At 37.7% G+C, this 24,026-nt stretch overlaps 2 protein-coding genes and 1 long non-coding RNA gene across 5 annotated transcripts; 1 reads left to right on the top strand and 2 right to left on the bottom strand.

Annotated features, from left to right (window-relative positions):
- The first annotated feature begins 458 nt into the window (after nt 1-458).
- On the top strand, nt 459-9,345 carry LOC107774779 (11-beta-hydroxysteroid dehydrogenase B-like). 2 transcript variants are annotated; one of them, XM_016594422.2, is made up of 6 exons: nt 459-767; nt 1,587-1,779; nt 2,363-2,448; nt 2,594-2,725; nt 7,768-7,932; nt 8,900-9,345. In XM_016594422.2, exons 1-6 carry the CDS (start codon nt 585-587, stop codon nt 9,209-9,211), a joined length of 1,071 nt encoding a protein of 356 aa, XP_016449908.1. In that variant the 5' UTR covers nt 459-584; the 3' UTR covers nt 9,212-9,345. The 2 variants fall into 2 exon arrangements, with proteins under 2 accessions (XP_016449908.1, XP_016449909.1); XM_016594423.2 differs by lacking the exon at nt 2,594-2,725.
- A 5,345-nt stretch (nt 9,346-14,690) lies between these two features.
- LOC142181469 (uncharacterized) lies at nt 14,691-17,614 on the bottom strand. Of its 2 annotated transcripts, XR_012710118.1 has the most exons (4): nt 17,481-17,614; nt 15,173-16,000; nt 15,001-15,087; nt 14,691-14,921 (listed from the first exon to the last, which is right to left on the bottom strand). It is a non-coding gene; the product is annotated as an uncharacterized LOC142181469 (long non-coding RNA). The 2 variants fall into 2 exon arrangements; XR_012710117.1 differs by having other exon boundaries at nt 15,173-17,608.
- A 322-nt stretch (nt 17,615-17,936) lies between these two features.
- On the bottom strand, nt 17,937-18,383 carry LOC107769112 (ethylene-responsive transcription factor ERF020-like). Its single transcript, XM_016588295.2, has one exon. It carries the CDS (start codon nt 18,381-18,383, stop codon nt 17,937-17,939), a length of 447 nt encoding a protein of 148 aa, XP_016443781.1.
- Between the last annotated feature and the right edge of the window lie 5,643 nt (nt 18,384-24,026).

Here is a 24,026-nt window from a genome sequence, read left to right as displayed (position 1 = left end):
GTAATTGATGATGTTACTCATATTGAAATGTAATATGTGTATCATCGTTGAAATATTAAAAATTAATAAAATTGTCAAGTTGAATCTTTGGTACATATTAGAGTTGTAAGTTGTTCGAATAATACTTTGTTGCATTGAATTTTATCATCCAAACAATTTTAATAGTATAAATAAAACAATATAGTATGGTAAAAAGATATATAAAGAATTATTACCGAGGAAATATTTGTATTTGTTAGAATGAAATACGTATCCAGCGACTAGTAAATACAAAAAAAAAAAAAACTCCAAGGGAAGAAAATTAGTAACTGATATGGGCATGCAAGTAGTTCCGAAAAAACAAGTCCTCCATTCGTCACAAACTCTCTCAGCACCTCATACCACGTGTTCAATACCCTCTCTCATTTGCATGCACTATCAGCTTTAGTGTTTATCTAATTCCTACACTACTAAAAATCTTGACCTATCCATAACCCACCCCCAAACTGCACTAAAAATCAACCCTCTTTTCCTCCTCTCATATTTCTTCAGTTTTTGTGAATTGAAGGAATTAATTGGAAAAGAGGTGATTATAAAAGGAATTAATGGAATTGGTGAATTCAGTGCTGAATTTTGTGGTACCACCAGCAAGTTTGGTGATGTTGGCATGTGCATGGCCAGCTTTGACTTTCATCAACACATGTGAATGGCTTTACAACACTTTCTTTGGTGATGATATGGAGGATAAAGTTGTTATTATCACTGGTGCTTCTTCTGGTATTGGCGAGGTAACTCAAAACTTCAACCCCGGCCCCTTCTGATCAGAATTCTGATACTCTATATATGTGATCTTTCAAGCAGGAACATGTTAATATTCCATTTGGGATCAGATCGAGATCGAGATAGCACTTTCTTTTTCGTTTTTCTTTAACTAGTCAGACTCATCTATGCTTTCTTCAACAACTTAAACAACTGCATGCTATCTAACACTACTAGAAAGTAGAAACTGTAGAGCCAATGTCATTTTAGAGTTCACTTCTCTGACATAAACAAACCTTATTTGTAGGTTATATATGTCTAATGCACATTGCAATAATTACAAAGACAAAATTTTGGTTAAAAAACCTTAGCTAATCACATTTACAGTTATGGACAAAAACCTCTTGAACCACCTTATCCCAATGACTTTTACCTTGTCGCCTAGTCTATAGAATAACTTCAAATTGGCTTATGTAAAAGATCGCTCGGCTAGGGCGCGCCAGAGAAGGTGAAAGCCACTTGACTGGAAATAGGATTTCTTTGACGATATTGCAGTTTGCATATAGGTTGTGTTTGAATGCTTTTGCTAAAGCCCTTGTCCTTTTTATGCGAGAAGAAAGAGTATTTCTTTAAAATCTGACATTTAGGATAAACTGGTCCTTCACCTAAAAGATACCTAGGTTGATACAATTATTTTTATGTAAGTAGTTCATTACTCGGGTTGTTATAGCTGCAAGCAGAGCTATTTTACACTTTTCTTCTCGGTAATCTTTTGTGAATTGCTTTTTTGGTGCATGAACGATATTTAAAAAGTACTAGATTCTTGATCTTGTGCTCTGTGATGTTAGCAAATTGCATATGAATACGCAAAGAGGAGAACAAATCTTGTCTTGGTTGCAAGGAGAGAAAATAGACTCTGGGGAATCCGAGAGAAAGCTAGGCAACTAGGTGCAAAAAATGTCCTGATAACGGCTGCAGATGTTGTCAAAGAAGATGATTGTAGGAGATTCATCACTGAGACTGTAAACTTTTATGGGCGCGGTAAGTCCAAGTAATATATTTGTCTTGTTTTGTTAATAATGTTATTAGATGAGGTTCCCTAGCGCAAGCTGATCTCTGATGTATTACAAGATTTGAATGGAGTAGGGGTCTCAAGGTACATATGCCGACGCTTAAGTGATATGAACAAAGAAATTTTTGACAATGGAACCCCCTTTCCCTGTAACTATCCTTGATCCAGACAGAGTTTCTTTATGTCTCTATTCCATTGTGCATTATCACTAGGTAATTATGTTGGCTTGGTCAACTTAAAAGAAATGCTATTTAGGGGTTATTTCATTTCATTCCTTCAAGCAGAAATAATCAGAAGCAGATATTATCTACAGATGGACTCTGATTTTGTTGACTACTAACATTTTTTTTAATAGTGGTTTCAAATGTTCAAGTTTTCAGTTTCTATAATAGTGAATACTTTTGTATCTGCTTTGAGTTAGAAATTTTTTCAATTGTCCTTGGGGAGAACAGAAACAGTGTTATATTGTATATGACATGTTTTAATCATATAGAATAGCGCGTTCTCATGAAAAGGTTAGCTGATATTTAGTTGTTGTTCCATTATTTGCAGTGGATCATCTTGTGAACACAGTAAGCTTGGGACATACTTTCTACTTGGAAGAAGCCACGGATACAAATGTGTTCCCCATTTTGATGGTATTTGGCGTATCTAATTTTTTTATCATTCACAGTTACTAATGTTAGAAATTCTCTTTCATTTGTATGAAACCGCATTCAAATGTTGCTATTAACTCCGAATTCAACTATAATTTTGAAGTGTGAAGTTTTTCCTTCTTTTTAGGATATCAATTTCTGGGGAAATGTGTATCCTACCTACGTAGCTCTTCCTTACCTGCGGCAAACCAGAGGCCGAGTCATTGTGAATGCGTCAGTGGAGAACTGGTTACCCTTGCCAAGAATGAGCTTATATTCAGTAAGAATTCAACTTCATATACAGAGCTTTAAAGCTGCATTTTCAACATTCTTGAGACTCCTCCGTAGCCCCTTTGGCCACAGAGTCGGTGTTCATAATTCACCTTAGCAAAGAAAGCATTTTGTGTAAAGAATAGCAGAAGAAGAATATTATTTGGAGATCTTCTGCTAGCCCAAGATCGTTAACTAAGATTGGAGGATTCAACTAAAGAAGAGGAAGCTTGAAAAGAGAAGATAGATTTTAGATAGGAGAACTTGTTTTGGAAAGAAGGCTTTCTTGATTTTTGGCTTGCTTACAAATGAACAAGATACCCCCTATTTATACTAGCCTATGGATGATTCTAGATGTGATTCTAGATAATGTACAAAGAAGATTCTAGCAACCTTATCTTCTAACAACACTCTAGAATATCTAGATATGTCCACTAGATACAACATTCTAGAACATTTAGATATGTCCACTAGATAAATATCAAGGATACTAAACTAGGACATTCTAGAGAATTCTATATTATTCCAAAAAATTAACTTTATTTTTTTCACACTCCCCCTTAAAGTGATTTTTTGGAAACTACTCCAAGCTTGTCACGGAAGAACTCGAACGAAGCTTTAGCAAGTGACTTGGTGAAGATATCAGCGATATTCTCCTGACTTCTCTTTTCCAAAGTATTGTTAGTTCCATCAAGAACCTTTTCCCGAACAAAGTGATGTTCCACCTCAATGTGTTTAGTTCTTGCATGGAATAACGGATTGTTTGCAAGCTTGATGGCACTTTGATTATCCATAGATCACAGTTGACTTTGATATAGGTAGATGCAAGTCTTCAACAAGTCTTTGTAGCCATACACATTCTTGAGCAGTGAGAGCAGCTGCTTTATACTCTGCCTCCGTGGTTGACAAGGAAACTGAGTCTTGCTTTTTGCTACACCAAGAAACACTTGTTCCACCACAGAGGAAAATATAGCCCGATGTTGATCTTCGGTCATCCAAATCACCACCAAAATCAGCATCCGTATAACCAGCTAACACCAAAGCTTCTAAGTGAGGCTTTCTTGGCCTTTGCATAAATCTGCTGACATATCCCACCGAGAACACAATGTCCGGCCTTGTAATAGTCAAATACAGGAGACTTCCAACAAGAGCTCGAAAAGGCTTGGGATCTGCAAGAAGTGAGCCTTCGTCCCGTCTTAACCTTGTGCTTATCTCAAGAGGAGTAGAACATATTTTGCTTTGCTTCAATCCAAACCTGTCAACAAGTTTCTTGGCATATCCTTCTTGAGTGACAAAGATCCCTTTGTTCATGTTTGTCACCTCTAAGCCAAGAAAATGGTGTAGTTCCCCCAACTTCTTGATGTCAAATCTTATGGAAAGCTCATCTTGAAGCCTAGCAACTTCATCTTCATTGTTTCCTGTTATTATCATATCATCCACGTACAAAAGAACAACCATATGCAAGTCTCCTTATTTTTTAACAAATAAGCTAGAATCTGATTGTGATGCATCATAGCCACAGAAATGTAGATACTGAGCAATTTTTCTATACCATGCTCGTGGAGCTTGCTTGAGGCCACAAAGGGCCTTCTTAAGTTTGCAGACATGATTAGGATGTAAGTTAGAGACATACCCGGGTGGTTGCTCCATATAAATATCTTTGTCAAGCTCTCCATATAAGAAAGCATTCTTCACGTCAAGTTGCCATAACTTCCAATTATGAGAGGCTGCCAAGGCTAGCACAACTTGGACAGAGATCATCTTAGCCACCGGACTGAAGGTTTCTTCATAATCTTCACCATACTTTTGAGAAAATCCCCGAGCAACTAGCCCTGCTTTATATCTATCTATGCTGCCATCGGCTCTTCTTTTGATTTTGTAAACCCATTTACAAGAAATGGGTTGTACATCCTTCGGCTTTGGTACAAGGCTCCAAGTTTGATTTTTCATCAGAGCCTCCATTTCATCCATAGCAAGATCCCATTCTTTGACTCCTTTAGCTTCTTCGAATGAGGAAGGTTCTTCATCATCAATTGGTCCTGCAAAGAAACAGGAATATGTACTGACAAAATTTTCATCTCTAAAGCGAGCTGGCTTGATAATAGTTTTTTTTGGCCTTCCCGAACCACTTAAATCATTTTCTTGTTGAGTTTCATGTTGTTGAGGTCTAGGACTCCCCCTTTCACTTAACTCCTTGGCAGTTGTATTATCTAGAGAAGCACCTGCAATGGGCAAGCTTGAATCTCCATTATTTAAGGTTTTTGAACTCGCTCCATCCAATGCAGCTCCATAATACAAAGACACCTCGTCGAATATGACATCCCTTGAGACAACAAAGAGATGAGTTTTAGGATCCATGAACTTCCATCCCTTTTTCCTTTCATCATATCCGACAAAGATGCACTTACTTGCCTTGGCATCTAACTTGCTCCTTTGAGAATCCGGAATGTGAACATAACAAATAGAGCCAAAAACCCTGAGGTGTTTCATGCTAGGCTTTTCTCCAAACATTAATTCATAGGGATACTTCATATTATTTGGAGAAAGCGGCATCCTGTTGATCACGTACGCTGCACATTTCATACCTTCAGCCCACAAGGCTCTAGGTAAATTCTTGACATGAAGCCAACTCTTACATGTCTCAGTTAAGTGTCGGATCTTCCTTTCAACCACTCCATTTTGTTGTGGCGTATCAGTGCATGTCAGCTCTCTTTTAATGCCATGCTGGCGACAAAAGGAAAGAAACTCATCTTATGTAAACTCACCGCCATTATCAGTTCGCAGCCGCCTTATTCTGGAATTGAGTTCACCTTCAACTGTTTCTTTGAACTCCACAAACTTACTGAAAACTTCTGACTTGTGCTTCACAAAATAAACCCAAGATAATCTAGTAAAATCATCAATGAAAATTAGCATATAAGAGTAGCCTGAAACTGAAGGAGTTCTCGTTGGCCCATCAAGTCACTGTGAATAAGTTCTAGTGGGGAATTGCACCTTGACAAGGATCTTCAAATGGAAGACGATGTGCCTTTCCATATTGACATCCTTCACAAACCTCTCCTCCATCAAAATTTCTTAAGTTAGGCAAACCTTTTACTAGATTCAACTTTACCATGGCTTTTAATTTATCCATGCTTAGATGTCCAAGTCTAGCATGCCAAATATGTGTATTATCATTGCTACTCATCTTCTCAATATATGAATTAGAGGCAGATAAGACATATAAATCGTTAACTCTCTTACCTGAGTGAACGATATCTGCCTTGAGTACCTTGATATTTCGGAGGAACTTCACATCACGTGGGCCAAATAGCAAATAGTTTCCAGCATCTACAGCATTTGCAACTGAAAATAGATTTTTCTTCATACCTGGAACGTGAAAAACACTGTTGAGGGTGATAGTGTCTTTTTGCTTCTCGTTGATCACAACAGTGCCTTCCTTCTCCACATTATGGACTGTATTATCTACTATAATAATGACATCATGTCCGTTGTATTCGCGAAAGGTGGAGAATTTGGATTGATCTCCAGTGAGATGGTGCCCACATCCTGAATCCACGATCCAGTCTCTTTCAAAGTTTATGGAAGCCATGGCATTTATTGCTCGAGTATCCGCTGTGAAGCACTTTCCCCAGTCTTCTTCTTTTTCTTCTTCTTCAGCAACTTTCTTGATTTGAGCTATATTGCCCTTTTTGGCTCGACAGTATCTTTTTATGTGCCCGATTTTGCCACAACGGTAACATTTTAAAGGTTTTTTACCGTTACTGGAAGACTCCCCCTTCTTTCCTGGCGAGCTCGAACCACTTGAGGATTGAAAGTGCATGCTATCTCTTGATTTCCCCTTAAATTTCCTCTTATCGGCGACAAGAGCATTTCCTTCCCCTTCTTTGATAGATACACCAGCCATCTGTTTGGCTAATAGCTCTTGTGACGATAGCAAATTCTCAAATTCTTCCAAAGATGGTTGTTGAACCCATCCTTGAATCGATGTAACAAAAGGAATATATTCTGGCTTTAAGCCACGAATAATAATTCTTCTTATTCGTGCTTCAGAGATAGCCTCGTCCGGATTCAATAGAGATATTTCAGAACACAGATTTTTAACCTTCAAAAAATACTCGGCGATCGAGAGATTACCTTGAGTGGTGTTAGCTAACTCATTCTCCAAAATCTGTAGTTGAGTTTCATCCTTCTTGTTGAACAGCCGATCGAAGGTCCTCCATATTTCATGAGCTGATTTACACCTTATAATATGATCAAATAAATTAGGAGAAATGGACCTCTTTAGGATAAACTCCGCCTTAGCATTAATCTGCTTCCACTTCTTCCGTGCATTGCTATTTTCCGATGCGTCAACAGGAGGACTTGTGTTACTCCCATTAACAACTTCCCACAAATCCTCACCAACAAGGTATGACTTCATACAAGTCTTCCATACCTTTAAGTTGGACTGGTTCAATAACTCAATCCCCAGTCCATTAGCACGACCACCCAAATCCATTTAGAGAAACCAGTTGAATCAACCACTAACCCGACCTTGAAATCCAGAAGCCGACTTATGGCTCTGATACCATGTAAAGAATAGCAGAAGGAGAATATTATTTGGAGACATTCTGCTAGCCCAAGATCGTTAACTAAGATTGGAGGATTCAACTAAAGAAGAGGAAGCTTGAAAAGAGAACATAGATTTTAGATAGGAGAACTTGTTTTGGAAAGAAGACTTTCTTGATTTTTGGCTTGCTTACAAATGAACAAGATACCCCCTATTTATACTAGCCTATGGATGATTCTAGATATGAATCTAGATAATGTACAAAGAAAATTCTAGCAACCTTATCTTCTAACAACACTCTAGAATATCTAGATATGTCATATCTTCCCACAACATTCTAGAACATCTAGATATGTCCACTAGATAAATATCAAGGATACTAAACTAGGACATTCTAGAGAATTCTATATTATTCCAAAAAATTAACTTTATTTTTTTCCACATTTTGATGGTATGCTTCTTTTAAGTTTCTTACTTTATTTCCTTTTTGTTTTGAATAGGCAGCTAAAGCCGCAGTTATAAACTTTTATGAGACCCTAAAGTTAGAGGTGAAGGATGATGTCGGGATCACAATAGCGACACACGGATGGATTGGGACTGAAATAACAAGGGGAAAACTCATGATGGATGAAGGTGCGGATATGCAGTGGAAGGAAGAAAGGGAAGTAAGATTTTCTTCTCTTGTAGAAATGAAATTTTCTGTCTGCTCCAACACACTGCTACTATTTGCAAACTTCCATGCTTTCCTTTTCAAAGCAGAAAAAAAGGACATGTCTGAACTTTTTTATGCATAAAACACCCATGCTTTAAGCAGCAGAATTCACGGTCTCTACCTGTTTCAATGTGTTAAGTTCACATGCTTTTCTTTTCCAAGCTGGAAAGAATACAGATCATAGACAAGGGGCGCGTGGCAGAAGCCAAGCTACGGGTTTGGCCGAACCCAGTAGCTTTTTTTTTGAACGTGTATTTTGTATTAAGAAGTTCATTAAATACATACAAATATTAAATGTAGAACCCAGTCATTAACAAGTTGTAGTCGCCATTCTAAAATCAAGAACCCATAAGGTTGAAATGTTAGCTCCGCTTCTGGTCATAAATGTTTTCAGGCATAAACAGCACTTGCATTTCAAAACAGCTGTTACCCTGCACCTCACCCAGGGTGACTTAGGATATTATGGAGTCACCCTTCCACTAGTGGTGGGGGTCGGTGACTTAGGATATTATGGATTATGGAGAAATTATAAACTTAAACGCCTCACTAGTTTTAATTTCTATAACTGGTAGTTGATACAAGGTTGTTGGAATGATCTACATTTGGACTGTCCATTTTATATTTGGGAGTTAGTTCTTTGCAGATTAAGAGTGTATGCTACAAGAAAACTGCTAATTACATAGGGATTTTTTCCGGTTCCTAAATTCTGGAATATATTACATTCGAAAATGGACACTCCTATGTATATTAACAGTATATAGTTTCCTTGTCATTTATGATGATTTCAATTTTAGTTTATTTTAATATATCAGTACCCTTTTATTTTAGTTTATTTTAATATATCAGTACCCTTTTTGGTAATTCTGGTAAGATGATATTTCCATCACATTACAATGTTTGTATATGACTTTGGATTTAAGGTTCGTGCATCCGGAAGTTCAGTGGAGGAATTTGCAAAGTTGATTGTAGCGGGGGCATGTCGTGGAGATCCATATGTGAAATACCCAGGCTGGTACGATATTTTCCTTCTCTATAGGGTCTTCGCACCAAACGTCCTCCAATGGACATTTCGGATGCTATTTGCACATCAAGGTGCTAGGAGAACTTCATTTATTGGAACGGCAAGGCCTCTTCGAGAGACATCCCCATCCTCGTCTCCATCACCAGCCTCATCCTCTCCTCAGAGACTCGGAGGCCCTATCGTGATGCAAGATCTGCAGAGATTGGAATGAAGATACGTGTCATGTCATTACTTTGATTTTCTGTGGGTTATGTTCAAAAATGTTTATTTGTAAAGATTTTGTGCAGACCATTGTAAGATGATCGTTTCTACTCTCGAGCTGAATAAAAGAATAAACTTGGTTCCCATTAAGTTCTTTAACTCATCTTTAGAGTTAGATGAAGCAGAGCACAGTGATACCTTTATTTAAATGAAGTGAATCTAGAGATCAGAGGACCTGCAGTTATAACTGATTTAGTTTTAATACTGTACGTTTCTTGTAAGTTTACAAGACTGCTGTTCCTATGATCCTATCCAACGGGGGCGAACATAGTAAATTTATATATGAAATTCATTAAAATTGCAAAAATAGTAGATATGAACTCATAACTTTAAACTATAATTGGTTCAATGCTAAAAACTTTGAAAGTTGAACCCATAAAATTTAAATCTTGGATTCGCTTATGCTATCCAATTGAGTATTGGCATTGTTATAAGGTATGTTTAAACTAAGTACCTTGATCTTCATTATTCAAGATCATCAAAATTCTTGAAAACCAACCAAACTTGTGTAGATATGTACAAGAAAAAAAGGTGCCCCTCGGGTGACAGAGGATATACCCTTTTTAAATTTTTGATTCTTTTACTTTAGGTATACGGTATTCAAAATTTTACTGGCTCGATCAATTTGAATTCGTGTCAAACAAGCCCATTAAAATGGATCCGAAACTCTTTTGATGATTTTTTTGGACAAAAAACACTTTTCTACTACTTAAAAAAAAGTTACATAAATGAGTAAAACATAGTACTATACTGCGAATTATTTTTACGGAAATTTAGCCGTTAAAGTAAAAAGCAGTACTATACTGCGTTTTACTTTAAAAAAAAATTTTGTAATTCGCAGTACTATACTGCGTTTTACTAAGAAAATTTGTAAAACGCAGTATAATACTGCGTTTTACACTAAAACGTATTATTATACTGCGTTTTACTCTGGTTTTTGGCCCCACCAATAATGAACTGACATAACAATAATTCAATACATAAAACGTAGTATTGTACTGCGTTTTACAGAGAAAAATTCTACACCCCAACGTCGGACTTGCCTTATTTAAAGGCGTTTCAATTTTATGAAAATTCATTCAATACTTTACTTCAAACTTACGCTCATACTTCTCTCTTCTTCTTATCAATCATTTTTTACAATGTCTGAAGTGACAAAAATAAGGGTTTCACTATATTGGGGGGTGAGGTTGTGTTGGAGAATAACTCTGTGAGGTATAGCTCACCTCCACAATGTCATGTTAAATTGCCGCTTACTATGGAGTACGATAAATTGGTATCGTTGTTACGTAAAAAAATGAATGAGAGGTGGCGTTCGGTTAACCTTAAAATAACCGGTAGATTTCCGTATTCAGTGACTCCGCAGGGGTTTGCTTATTATTCTGAGTTTAACATCGAGGATGATGAAACTCTTAGAGATTTTTTGCGGATTCCGGATGAATACAGGGAATTTATTGTAATAAAATTATTGGAAATGTACGTCAAGGTGGAAGACGTTCCCAATAATGAGAGCGTGCATAGTAGGGATAACCCCCAGTCATCGGGTGGTTATTCTGGAGCAGTTTTCGCCGGACAGATTGCTGATGAAAGAGCTTGCCTTGATTTAAACTTATCACCACCGGTGAATGAGCAGCCACAAAATAATTTTTTGACTTTATATAATCAACAAGACGACTGGTAAACTTCAATTCCGTGGGTGCTTTAGCGATGTTTATTTTATGTTTTAATTGGATTTGTATTAACACTCATATTTTTCATAGGGGGTACCGTTCGGATACGAATTTTACAAGTTATAACCCCGCCCCTAGTTGGAATATGTGTAGTTCTAGAGTATTGGACCACGGTGGTCCATCCGGGAGTCATCACCAACAAGAAAATATCCATCATGAAACGTCAAGACAGTACGACTTGTAAGTAAAGTGATATAGCTATATCTAAAGTATTTATCTAGTTGGGTATATTATCATTTTGTTATTTTTGTGCAGTGAAAACGAGATTCTTGAAGCTCCTGACCTCACACAGTTGCCCATAGACGACGTATTTACTCGTGATTTGGCAGATGCGCAGAGTCAGGAAGATGATAGTGATTATGACAACAATGCGAATGAGTCTAGGGATGACACACCCTTCCATGATGAGGGTGATGATGAGGAGGAAGTGAATGTTGAACCTGAGCTGACGAGGGAGCATGTTCCTCCACCTCCCGCTAGACCAAGAGTGTATGAGTCCCACGTGCCATTTTATGAGCGGAATATTCCCTACCTTGATAATTTGCCAAGCATGTCGAACGTGGATGCCCTCACAAGGGATGATGGTGAATTTCGGTCAGCGATGTGGGATGAGTCTAGACCAGCTGTTCTGACAAAGGGCATGTATTTCCCTGATAAAGCTCGCTTAATTAGGGCTGTAAAAATCTACAGTATAAGAGAGTGCCGTGAGATGACGGTAAGTGAGTAAACTACAGAGAAATACAAGGCTGTATGCCGTAGAGACTTTATGGGTTGTCACTGGATATTGCGTGCCACCAAGAAGAAATCAGGTTTGTGGAAAGTGGGTAAATTTATTAGCGAGCACAGATGTGAAATGGACACATACAATGAGAATCACTTCAACTTGGATGTGGACTTGATTTCTCTTGTCTTGATTCCATATTTGGAAGTGTCCATTAGGTTCAAGATTAAAGAATGTATTACAGCCGTCCACCAGGAGTATGGTTGTACTATAACCAAAAGAAAGGCATATCTCGGTCGCAAACGTGCCTTTGAACTTATTTATGGCGACTGGGATAAGTCTTTTTCAAATCTGCCCAGGTACATGGCCGCACTGCAACACTTTAACCCCGGGACTTTTGTTGAATGGAGGCGTGAGCGGAGTCCGGACAGACCCGAATATATTTTCAACTATGTGTTCTGGTCATTTAAACCAGCAATTGATGGTTTTTTGCATTGTCGTCCTGTTATTTCCATAGACGGTACTCATGTCTATGGAAAGTATGATATTAAGCTTTTGATTGCAGTTGCAGTTGATGCCAACGGGCAAATATTTCCACTAGCTTTTGCCATATGTGCCAACGAAAGTGAAGAGACATGGACGCTTTTTTTGAACCACTTGAAGCAGCACATTGTCAAACAGCGTTCAAGTATTTGTCTAATATCTGATCAGCATGGTGGTATTTTAAGTTCTGTACGTCACTTGCCTGAATGGCAGGAACTATATGCATACCACCGTTACTGTGTGCGTCACCTGATGGCCAATTTCCAAAAGAAATATCCTGACAAGGCATTGCATGACTTAATGTAGATGGCTGCAACTGAGCACCAACAGTGCAAATTCACGAGGCGCATGAAAGCGATCTGGCAGTTAGAACCACGAGCCTATACTTGGTTGATGGGGCATGAGCTTCACATGTGGACATTGCATGCTGATGGCGGAAGACGATGGGGAGCCCTCACTACAAACGTGTCGGAGTCATTCAATGGCTTGTTGAAGTCTGCCCGTGGACTGCCTGTCACTGCCATGGTCCGCATGACATTCAAACAGAGTGCGGAGAGGTTTGTTGAAAGGCATGCAGCTGCATCAGCATTGATGGACATGGGTGTTCAATTTATGCCAATACCCATGAGAAGATTTGAAAGGTCCAGGAGGCGAGCACAGTGACATTCATTTCTTCAGTACGATCATGAACGGGGTATTTTTGAAGTTAAGACCGTTATCCGCGGACACCGTGGGAATAATCTACAGATGGTGAATGAAAATAGAAGGTTATGTTCATGTGGGAAATGGACCATCTACCACATGTCGTGCGCATATGCATTGAAGTGCTTTCAACAAGGTGGATATGGGGCAACAAACTATATTGATAGGCAATACAGTGTTGCTGCATACGTAGACACGTATAGTGGGAAGTTGCAACCATTAGGTGCTGAGCATTATTGGCCGCCAGAACCTTTTAAGATGGTATGTAACAAGGACTATTGCGCAAGCTGCAAGTGCAAAAGAGAACGCGTATACGGAACCAATTGGATGTTGGTGACACCGTTTATGTGCGTAAATGTGGCATATGCTCGCAAACATGACACGACCGTCGTAAATGTCCTTCAGGTGGTGTGCGTGGCGGTGGTAATCTGGCTCCTGGTGCAAGTTCGTCGAATGTACCCAACTATCAAGGATACCCCTAGTTTTTTATTTTGGTATTATTTTTTGTAATATGTGTTTGTACTTGTGTATGTTGCAATATATATCAAATAAAATTATGTTCCACAATTTGGAATGAGTGAAGAAAAAGTTGTTTAATTGTAGGAAAATGTAAATAAAACATTACTACAGCACAAACACAAACATAACAGGCCAACATAATAAAAATACATGAAATATGAAAAATAAACTAAACACATACATGCCAATGTTTAGTCCCGCTTGCCATTTATTCTCCTCTCCAACCACTTAAATCGTTCTTCCATTCGTTCTTTTTCTTCTTCTACTTCTTTCAGTTTCGCCTTCACCTCCGCAAGTTCCCGTTTATATTTTTCTTTTCGTTCCTTTTGTGCTTCACAATTCCATTGTGCTTTCCATTTTTCTTCTCCCACCTCCTTCAGTTTCGCCCTCATTTCTACAATAATTCTTTCGCTTTCTCTTTGTGTTTCCCGTTGGCATAAACACATATTATGAAGAAACTGCAGTTGTTCTCTGTAACATTCCTGATAACATGGTTCATCAACCCATTCCTCAAAATCACAAATAGGTTCGCCGGGAACTTTGTATAACTGGTTCATACAGCACCAGTAGCGACGTCCAACTTCACCACCGTCCAAACAATTTTGCATCGACCATTCTTTTCCACAGTTGCACTTTGGTGGACGAAGAGGTTGAGCCATTTAATGAAATATTTGCTTTTAGTAAAAAAAAAACCTTACTTTTAATGAAATATTTGCTTTTACTAATTTTTGAGCACACAAAATAACTACAATGATGCCGTTATTTATAGGCGAGACAAAATACATAAAGCGTGGTATAGTACTGCGTTTTATGGAGTTGTTTTGTCGTTCTGAAAAAGATGAAAACCATGTGAAAAAAGCTGGTTTATTGCAGAAAATTTTAATACATAAAGCGTGGTATAGTACTGCGTTTTATGGAGTTGTCTTGTCGTTTTGAAAAAGATGAAAACCATGTGAAAAAGCTGGTTTATTGCAGAAAAATTTAATACATAAAGCGTGGTATAGTACTGCGTTTTATGGAGTTGTCTTGTCGTTCTGAAAAAGATGAAAACCATATGAAAAAACTGGTTTTAGTTATCCTTTGTGCAGTGATGGTTTTAGTTCTACTGTTTGTTTTTGTGTTACGTTTGCAATGTTTGTGTCTCTTGTGTATTGTTTAAGTAAAACTGCTGTTCAAACGCAATTAAAATAAAAATATTGTTAAAAGATAATTGTTATCATTATTTACATAATGCACTATTTACACAAACTAAAAACCTAAGTAAATCAGTGAGTCCCGCAGCTTGTGTGCTTCAGTGCTGCTGCTGGCCTGAGTCGCATCCCCTGTCGCCCTGGTACACTATCTGGATCATCATCATCAAGCCGCCTCTTTATGTGAGGATGTGCAGCAACATCGACACCACAGCTGGCAGGATCGGAAGAATAGGCCGTCGGGTCGTCAACAACCTACAAAACAAGTACTAAACTTAGCATGTGACAAAGTATATTTGTATTGTACGTGTTAAGTCAAAAAATATTTTCCCACTGTGGTTTCGTCGGCCTCCTGAATATATACATCTGTGGTGTCCTCATCAAAGCATGTAGTGGCCTCAAAGATGGGCTGGGACAAAGCCTTCATAAGAAAGTTAAAAATTAGTTAATGGCATCTCATTAAGGAAAAGAAAACAAATTGAAATTTTAAAGTAATACAAACATACCTACGCATGTGGTAGATCCGCATCAACCGCCGGGGATGAGGCATAACTCAACCTGCACCCGCCATCTACGTCCCGGGTGGGCCGATCCTCAGCTGCGGTATATGGGCATGCAAAGTACTGGTATACATCCCCGTCGAATGTACCCGTGATCGACAATACTCCTGACGGGGTGAACTGCAATGCTGGCAGAGATAGCTGAAGGTTGTACGAAGGCATGCTGCTGGAAGGCTCATCTTCCCGAGGTATATAACCCGGCTGATCATCTCTAAGTGCCTCAACTCCAAAGTCCTCATCATGTCCCTCAACAGGTGGGTCGACAAGTGCCTCAACTCCCCCTTGCTGGGGACCACCTCCTCGCCGTCCCCCGTGACCCCCGCGACCCCGTGGGGCACCCCTACCTCATGGGGCACCCCTCCCTCGTGCCCTACCCCTGCCTCGTGGGACACCCCTACCCCGATGGTAGTCCTCTGGCGCCGCATACTGAGCCTCGTGGTCCAACCTCGCGACATCTCTCGCCTGAAAAGTGTGCGTCTCCGGTCGCCACCGCTCTACCAAGGCCGTGATGAGAGACCAATCAAGCTGCATCCGTCCAAGCTCAAAAATCGTATAGAAGCCTGTAGCCTGTAGCTGCGCGACTACGCGGGCATGGAAAGGATGCTCCCCGATGAACTCCCACAAATCGTCAAGTCTCCTGGGGTGGAGAGGCTGCATCGATAGTTGTCCCTCCCATACAAAGGAGGACCTATGGTTGCCCTGCAACACTAGTAGCTGATCCTCGGCAGGTCCGGGATGTGCAGGCGGAGGAAAGTCCATGTCGTCTACTATAATCTAAACAAAATTAATTGTGTGTGTTAGCTTAATAAATTAAATAATTAATTATGTTTAAAATTGGACTGAATAATTATGTATGGGTTCCAGGCTCGATATTTGAGGCCCGGTAACACCGAGTTATCCTTAATTATTAAGCGTGTCAATTTCAACATTTTTAGAATTGTGTGTGTTAGCTTAATAAATTAAATAATTAATTAGGTTTAAAATTGGACTGAATAATTATGTATGGGTTCTAAGCTCGATTTTTGAGGCCCGGTGGCATCGAGTTATCCTTAATTATTATGCATGTCAATTTCAACATTTTTAGAATTTTGTGTCTTAGCTTAATAAATTAAATAATTAATTGTGTTTAAAATTGGACTGAATAATTATGTATGGGTTCCAAACTCGATTTTTGAGGCCCGGTGGCACCGAGTTATCCTTAATTATTATGCGTGTCAATTTCAACATTTTTAGAATTTTGTGTGTTAGCTTAATAAATTAAATAATTAATTATGTTTATAATTGGACTCAATAATTATGTATGGGTTCCAAGCTCAATTTTTGAGGCCCGGTGGCACCGAGTTATCCTTAATTATTATGCGTGTCAATTTCAACATTTTTAGAATTTTGTGTGTTAGCTTAATAAATTAAATAATTAATTATATTTAAAATTGGACTGAATAATTATGTATGGGTTCCAGGCTCGATATTTGAAGCCCGGTAGCACCGAGTTATCCTTAATTATTATGCGTGTCAATTTCAACATTTTTAGAATTGTTTGTGTTAGCTTAATAAATTAAATAATTAATTATATTTAAAATTGGACTGAATAATTATGTATGGGTTCCAAGCTCGATTTTTGAGGCCCGGTAGCACCTAGTTATCCTTAATTATTATGCGTGTCAATTTCAACATTTTTAGAATTTTGTTAGCTTAATAAATTAAATAATTAATTATGTTTAAAATTGAACTGAATAATTATGTATGGACTCTAGGCTCGATATTTGAGTTAATTTTACAATATATATTAATTTGTTACTTTTGTAAGTTTATTGTTATAAATTAAATAATTAATTTTGTAAAGTGTAATTGGATAGAGTTTGCAGTTACTACATACTTAAACTACATGGACTCTACGCTAAAAGGCTCTACATTTTACTACGCTAAAAGGCTCTACATTTTACTACACTAAAAGGCTATTTATTTTACTACGCTAAAAGGCTATTTATTTTACTACGCTAAAAGGTCACTATTACATATAAAAACAACTAACATAAAATACAAATATGAACAACTAACATAATATTAATTTTTTAACAATACAAATAATTTATCAAATTTTAACAATTTTTTGTACCAAAGCTAATAAATCAATCCGGGTATAATTAAGATACAAATTTAAACACAAACATAACACAAATTAACATGAAAACACATTAAATAATACAAATATGCATGTACTATACGAGTTTCGACATAAACAAAATCGAAATACCTCGATTTAAATTTTTTGAATTTGATTGAAATCGAATTTTTGCACCCGAAAGAAGGAATCCAAAGCTTGTCTTGTATGTGGGACCTACACTCCTTGCTCTTTAGGTGACGGGTGGGGCCCACAAATTATTTTTTTTGAATTTTGACGTGGGGGGGGGGGGGGTGGGGACCAGTAGAATCCAAAATTTTTTAATGGGGTTCGTCGGTTCTGTGGTCCAAGGAAGAAGAAGGGGGTTTATTTTATTAAAGTTGTTCGCAGTATTATACTGCGTTTTACATAAAACGCAGTATAGTACTGCAAACAACTTTAATAAAATATAGTTGGGCCTAGATTTTAAGTAAAACACAGTATAGTACTGCGAATTACAAAAAAAAAAAATACGTATAGTACTGCGTTTTACTTTAATTAAAATAGGTAAAGCGCTTTTACCAAGGAGTTCTTTATTTCCTTAAAATATCAATATAGATAATCTTCAACGGAAATGCTGAGAGCTTCACTTTGCCCATGATTATCTACACTTTGACAAACATGACCAATATTCATTTCTTGTTGACCACCTTTTACAGTAGGGTAACTTGTAACCAACTTTGCATCAATGGCCATGCCAGCATCTGAGGCCACCTTTTGCACTGACCTCGGCGACATTCCACGGTCAACATTAACCGGTAACATAAATGGGAAGTTTAATTTATCTAACGACGACGATTCCCGGAGACAATAATAGGCTATATCATGTGCAACAGCAGCAGCTTCTGGGGTTGCATAAGTGCCAAGCCAAAGGCGTTCACTGCTACCTGGAACTCGAATTTCCGACACCCATTTCCCCCATTTTCGACGCCGAATTCCTCTGTATTTTTTCTGGTGTGCACTTGTGCTGCTACCACCTTCATCTGAGCTGCTCATTTTGGTAGAAATGATGTGTCAAATTTTGTGACAAAAAGGTGTTTAGTTTGCTTTGGTTTGTTTGGAAAAAAGTAGTGTTGGTTATTTATAGGTTGAAGATTGTGCAAGTCAAAGGCTCTTTAAACGAACCATGTGGACATAGAATAAGCACTAAGGTCAACGGTCAAATTCAAATGAGAGTATGCAAGTTGGAGCAAAATAGACCAAGTGTAAATCCATTTAAAGGGCAAACTATTAGAAAGAGGGAAAAAAAAGGGGGAAATGACACTGTATAACCATTCTCAAAATCATAGTCGAAAAAATGTATATTTTTGTATATTATATGTATATATATATACATTTTGTATGTTATATACAAAAATTATATAAATTTTATACACTTTTTCAGTTATCGAATATAAATAGTATTTGGCGCGGATTAAAGTAAAAAAAACCCAAAAAAGAAAATCAAAACCAGATACCGAGTTGTAAGATTTATGACATAAATAGAATAAAGGTGTATTTATCAAGAAATGAGGTAAAATTAGACTACCATACAGTTTGTGGATTATAATGCAACAAATGGATGGATTATAACACGATCAATAATAATTACTGGACTATTATATTATTATCATCTTTAAAATCCTGTTATATATCTGGTCTATCATAAAACATGTACTCCTTAAATTGGACATATCTTTTTTCTATTACGACAATGTGAAAAAGATATTGCTCCTACATTATATTTTTGAACTATTATCTTGGAGTTTAAGAATTGAACAATCTTACGATTCGGAAATTCTTGGTTCTGATGTTAATTTGGCTAGTTAATCGCCACAACTTATAAAAAAGTGATGAATAATAATGAGGAGATGAATAACATACCCTTATATTTGAGGGAACACTATTCATCCCTATTTTGGGGAAAAAAATGAGTGAGGGTTAGAGCTAAATTCCCCCAAATATTTCCCCCGTTACGGAGGATGGGGGCAAGGTTGGAGATTGCCTAAGAGAAGAAAAAGAAAAAACAAAAAGGACAACATATGCTAGATATTGTACCTTGTTATCTTCTAGAGTTCAATTTCTTTTTAGTAAGTCAATGGTGTCAATTCAAGTATGGGAGTCAACATCTCGGATATCATCATCCGTGACGTCATGAATTATTTAAGGGGCCAGAATTATAGAACGTGTTTCTTGTTCGGAATTTTTACATTCTATAGTAAAAGTTAACACTTTATTTATTTTAAATAAATACCATTTAAAATAAATTATATTCTATAAATACCTTTTAAAGTTTATAGCAAAATATTTAATTTTAGTTACCTCCTAGCCCTAAGCCACTAAATACGCTAATCAGTTACACTATTTTCTTTCTCTCTGTACTTTGATACATCTCATTCTCTTCCCCCATCCCATTAAAATTTCCGATCTCCTCCTCCTTCCACCGAATTTGTGCAAAGCCCACTTCAGAAATTACTCTAGCTCTCGCATCCGACGACTGTAACGGCATATTCCTACAGTACGTTTTCACTTCCGGATCCAAAATTAAACCCTCCGACCCTAAAAATCAACCCTACAAGGACTGCAACGACATTTTGATTGTTTTCGGAAAATTCCAATTTTGATAAACTCCAAGGCTGTGATTTCTGATGTTTCTAGCGACAAGGACTCTAAAGCAGGAGCACATGGGGCTAGTGTCATATCAGAAGAAGTGGAGAATAAACAAGATATAGAAGACACTTCTAGACAGGAAAGGCAGGGTTCACAACAGAAATTGACTACTGATATCAGATGCGTTACGGATGCTAGCAATTTCTTCTTCAGCGATCTTTCTCGTTTTCTTCTTCTTCTTTCTCTCATCGTTGCTTATGGAATCATGGTCGGAATCCGATAGGTCGTCGGAAAATTGTCGACTAAAATAGGTCTTCTGAAGTTTGGGGTTGAGCAATTTGAAGATCCTGTTACCTTTTTTAAGAGCATTTCAATGAATCTCACTATATTTCTATGTATTTCATTGTATTCACTATCTTTTTTTTCATTATAATTCAATGTATCTCGTTGTATTCCATGTATTTTATTGTATTCAGTGTCTTTTTTTCTCATTGTATTTCAATGTATCCCTCTGTATTCTATCTATTTTATTGTATTTATTGTCTCGCTATATGCCATGAATGTATTCATATGTTTTTTTAATTAATATAATTTATGTATTCAGATGTATTATATAATTTCTCTGAAGATAGCTATATTTTTGGGGTATTTTGCGGTTGAGAATATTTTTTATAACTGAAAAATATAAAATTTGTGTGTTATAATTGAGTTTGTCGAGTTATATTAGGAGTCTATTATGTTAATTGATTCACTTTCCGTTTTAAAAACAGTGTAATCCCCTATTTCATGCCGTGAATACAGTCGAATACAATTATCTGTCCAACTGTAATTAATTCCATGTTTCACTCCATGAATACAGTCGAATACACTCGAATACAACAACTGATTAGCTGGACTTCCTTGATTCACGCCTATTTTTGCTACTGTATTCATGAATACAATAGCTTAAATACATCAAATACATCTTATAACCACAGAAAATGTATCTATATTTCGTAATATAGCAAATGGTATCTATAAATGGCTAATTACTACTAAAAGATAATACTTTATGAAAATTTCTGTTCTTGTTCAAAGGGGAAAACAGGTGGTAGGACCAGCATTAAGGTTTCGACTTGGGTTACTGAATCCAGTCGAACCCGTAATTAACCAACATATTACCTCCACCCCTGCATTAGGGGATTTATTCTGATTGATGTTAATTCATAAGCACTAAATATTTTTACAATGTCTATGCAATTTAACGTATTGTAGCATATTGTCTATCTTAATATTTAGCTACTATATTTATTTATTATGGACAGATATCATATGGTTTCATTGAGATTTACAAATCATCTACTATTAGTTTCCATACTATACAAACTATCTAGCAGAAAACTGTAATTGTAAGGTTAGATATTTCACACTTCTAACACTATCCGTGCGATTTTTTTTGTTCGTTACCAATTTACCATTGAAAAGACAAGAAATTTTTCTCCAGCAACAATTTTTTTATTCGTGTTGTATATTGTAGTCTTAAGAGATAACGTGATTAATGTCCAAATTAAGGAATATAAACTAATATAGTAATTGTGGTAAACTTTACTGTGTTTTTCAATTTGAGACGAATATTTTACTTAGATTATAAAACACTATTGCAAAGGTTGACAACGTCCAAGGTTAACGAATTCAAATGTCAAAGGCTGGAGTTGGATTTGCATAAACAAAGGAGGATTCAAAAGCAGTGGCTATTGATCCACTGAAAAAGGGTACAACATTTTCAAACAACTAATTGTAGGTGAGGAAATTTGTGGCACATGAATTTATTGTAATACCAACTGTACATCATTTATTACAATACATCATTTCACGTCGGGTTCAATCCTCCGATCCGCACGCGTCCCTCCACGTTACCTCACAAAGTAGGAATAAAGTCTGTGTATCGGTCAAAATCTGATCGCTACAGTCGACCCATCCGAGATCCCGTCTAAGCAGCGAGATAGTGGATGACGACATGGTTTGCTCCAAACCCCGTGCTCACAAAACCCGACAAGTCAAAAAAACAACACTCAGGGAACGACGAAAACGGACGTGGTATAAAAGTGTACTGACCCAAGAACGTAATAAGGATTCCATAACTATATATAAGGAGGGAACCTTCCTAGAAGGAGGGGGCTTCTTCTTCTTCTCTTTCCTCTCCTCTGTAATCTTCTTAGCAAAATAAAGACAAAGCAATATTCCATGGAATATGTAAAGTAATTATCTCCACCGATTAATGAGAGGAGAAATGAAAAGTATCAATAAGATTGATCGCCCCTATTCCGTCTTATGCATTATTTTTCGATTTGCTTATAGATATGGAGTTTATTACATTTGACTAAGATTTACCTCATCATCTTCTTTAATTGATTTAATCAAAAAGATTTCAATATATTTTGGGTCAAACAATTTGGCGTCGTCTGTGGAGATTTCTTGGTAGAACTTCCTAGTCTCCTCTAGATCAAAAATAGGAAACACGATCACCCACCTAAACGAATGGTAAGTAAACCTCACGCGCCAACCCAAATCATGATGCTACACACAAGCAGAAGTTGCAACCAACATCTTCCCTCGTACGCCAGGCAGCCCACGAGCCAGCCAAAACGAGCCTAGCCTACACAGGACAAAGGCACAAAAAAAGAGGAATGGAAAGAGAGCTGAATATGGCTACCGAGTTCTGAAAACATCACCCCCATCAGCCATTGAAATTCCAAGCAAAGCGAGCAATGCCACAGATCCACCTTCTGTTGTTTGCTCAAACAACAACGCAAGCGTCGCGTGGGCAAGCGAGCAAGGAAACATCCCAACTGAAGAATGGGGAATTACTACAAAACGACCGAACTATTGTCCGCTAGATAAACCCAACTCCTAGTAAATGATACCCCTTGAGCGATAACCCCTCTTCCTCACCAAGACGGTGTCCCGAGAGAGCCCTCCCGGGAACTTAAAGACCAGGACGACAAGGGGGAACTCCCCAAGGTCAAAAGGCCGACAAGGGGAAACTCCAATAGGTGCGTGAAACGAGTGTGAGCAAAGCAGCAACGTTTTCTGCTCTCCAATACCACATTCCCCGACACAAATAAAATCAGGCGAACTGGGACTCCCCCAGAAGATACCCAAATCTCCAGAAAACTGGGACTAACGACGGGTTAATATTTCGACTAAAGTTCGAAATTACACCCTAAAAGCCAAGGGCCTTCGCCAAAAAGAAGAGTTCGACCTCGATCGAACAACTACAGGCTAATATTTCGACGAAAGTTAGAAATAACACCCTAAAAGGCCAAGGGTTTTTGCCAAAAAGAAGAGTTCTACCTCGATCGAACAACGACAAGTTAATATTTCAACGAAAGTTCGAAATAACACCCTTAAGGCCAAGGGTCTTCGCCGAAAAGAAGAGTTCGACCTCGATCGAACAACGACGGGTTAATATTTCAACGAAACTTTGAAATAACACCCTTAAGGCCAAGGGCCTTCACGGAAAAGAAGAGTTCGACCATGATCTAACAACGGTAGGTTAATATTTCAACGAAAGTTCGAAATAACACCCTAAAGGCCAAGGGCCTTTGCCGGAAAGAAGAGTTCGACCTTGATCAAACAACGATGGGTTAATATTTTGACGAAAGTTCGAAATAACACCTGAAAGGCCAAGGGCCTTTGCCAAAAGAAGAGTTCGACCTCGATCGAACAACCACAAATTAATATTTCGACATAAGTTTGAAATAACACCCTAAAGGCCAGCGGTCTTCGCCGAAAAGAAGAGTTCGACCTCTATCGAACAATGACGGGTTAATATTTCGATGAAAGTTCGAAATAACACCCTTAAGGCCAAGGCCTTCACCGAAAAGAAGAGTTCGACCTCGATCGAACAACGACGGGTTAATATTTCGATGAAAGTTCGAAATGACACCCTAAAAGTTTAAGGGCCTTCGCCAAAAAGAAGAGTTTGACCTCGATCGAACAATGACGGGTTAATATTTCGACCAAAGTTCGAAATAACACCCTTAAGGCCAAGGGCCTTTGCCGAAAGAA

The sequence above is a fragment of the Nicotiana tabacum genome, chromosome 6, assembly GCF_000715075.1.
Source record: "Nicotiana tabacum cultivar K326 chromosome 6, ASM71507v2, whole genome shotgun sequence".
Lineage (NCBI taxonomy): Eukaryota > Viridiplantae > Streptophyta > Magnoliopsida > Solanales > Solanaceae > Nicotiana > Nicotiana tabacum.
The sequence above is the reverse complement of the archived record's forward strand: the minus strand, read 5'-3'. Positions and strand labels throughout refer to the sequence as shown.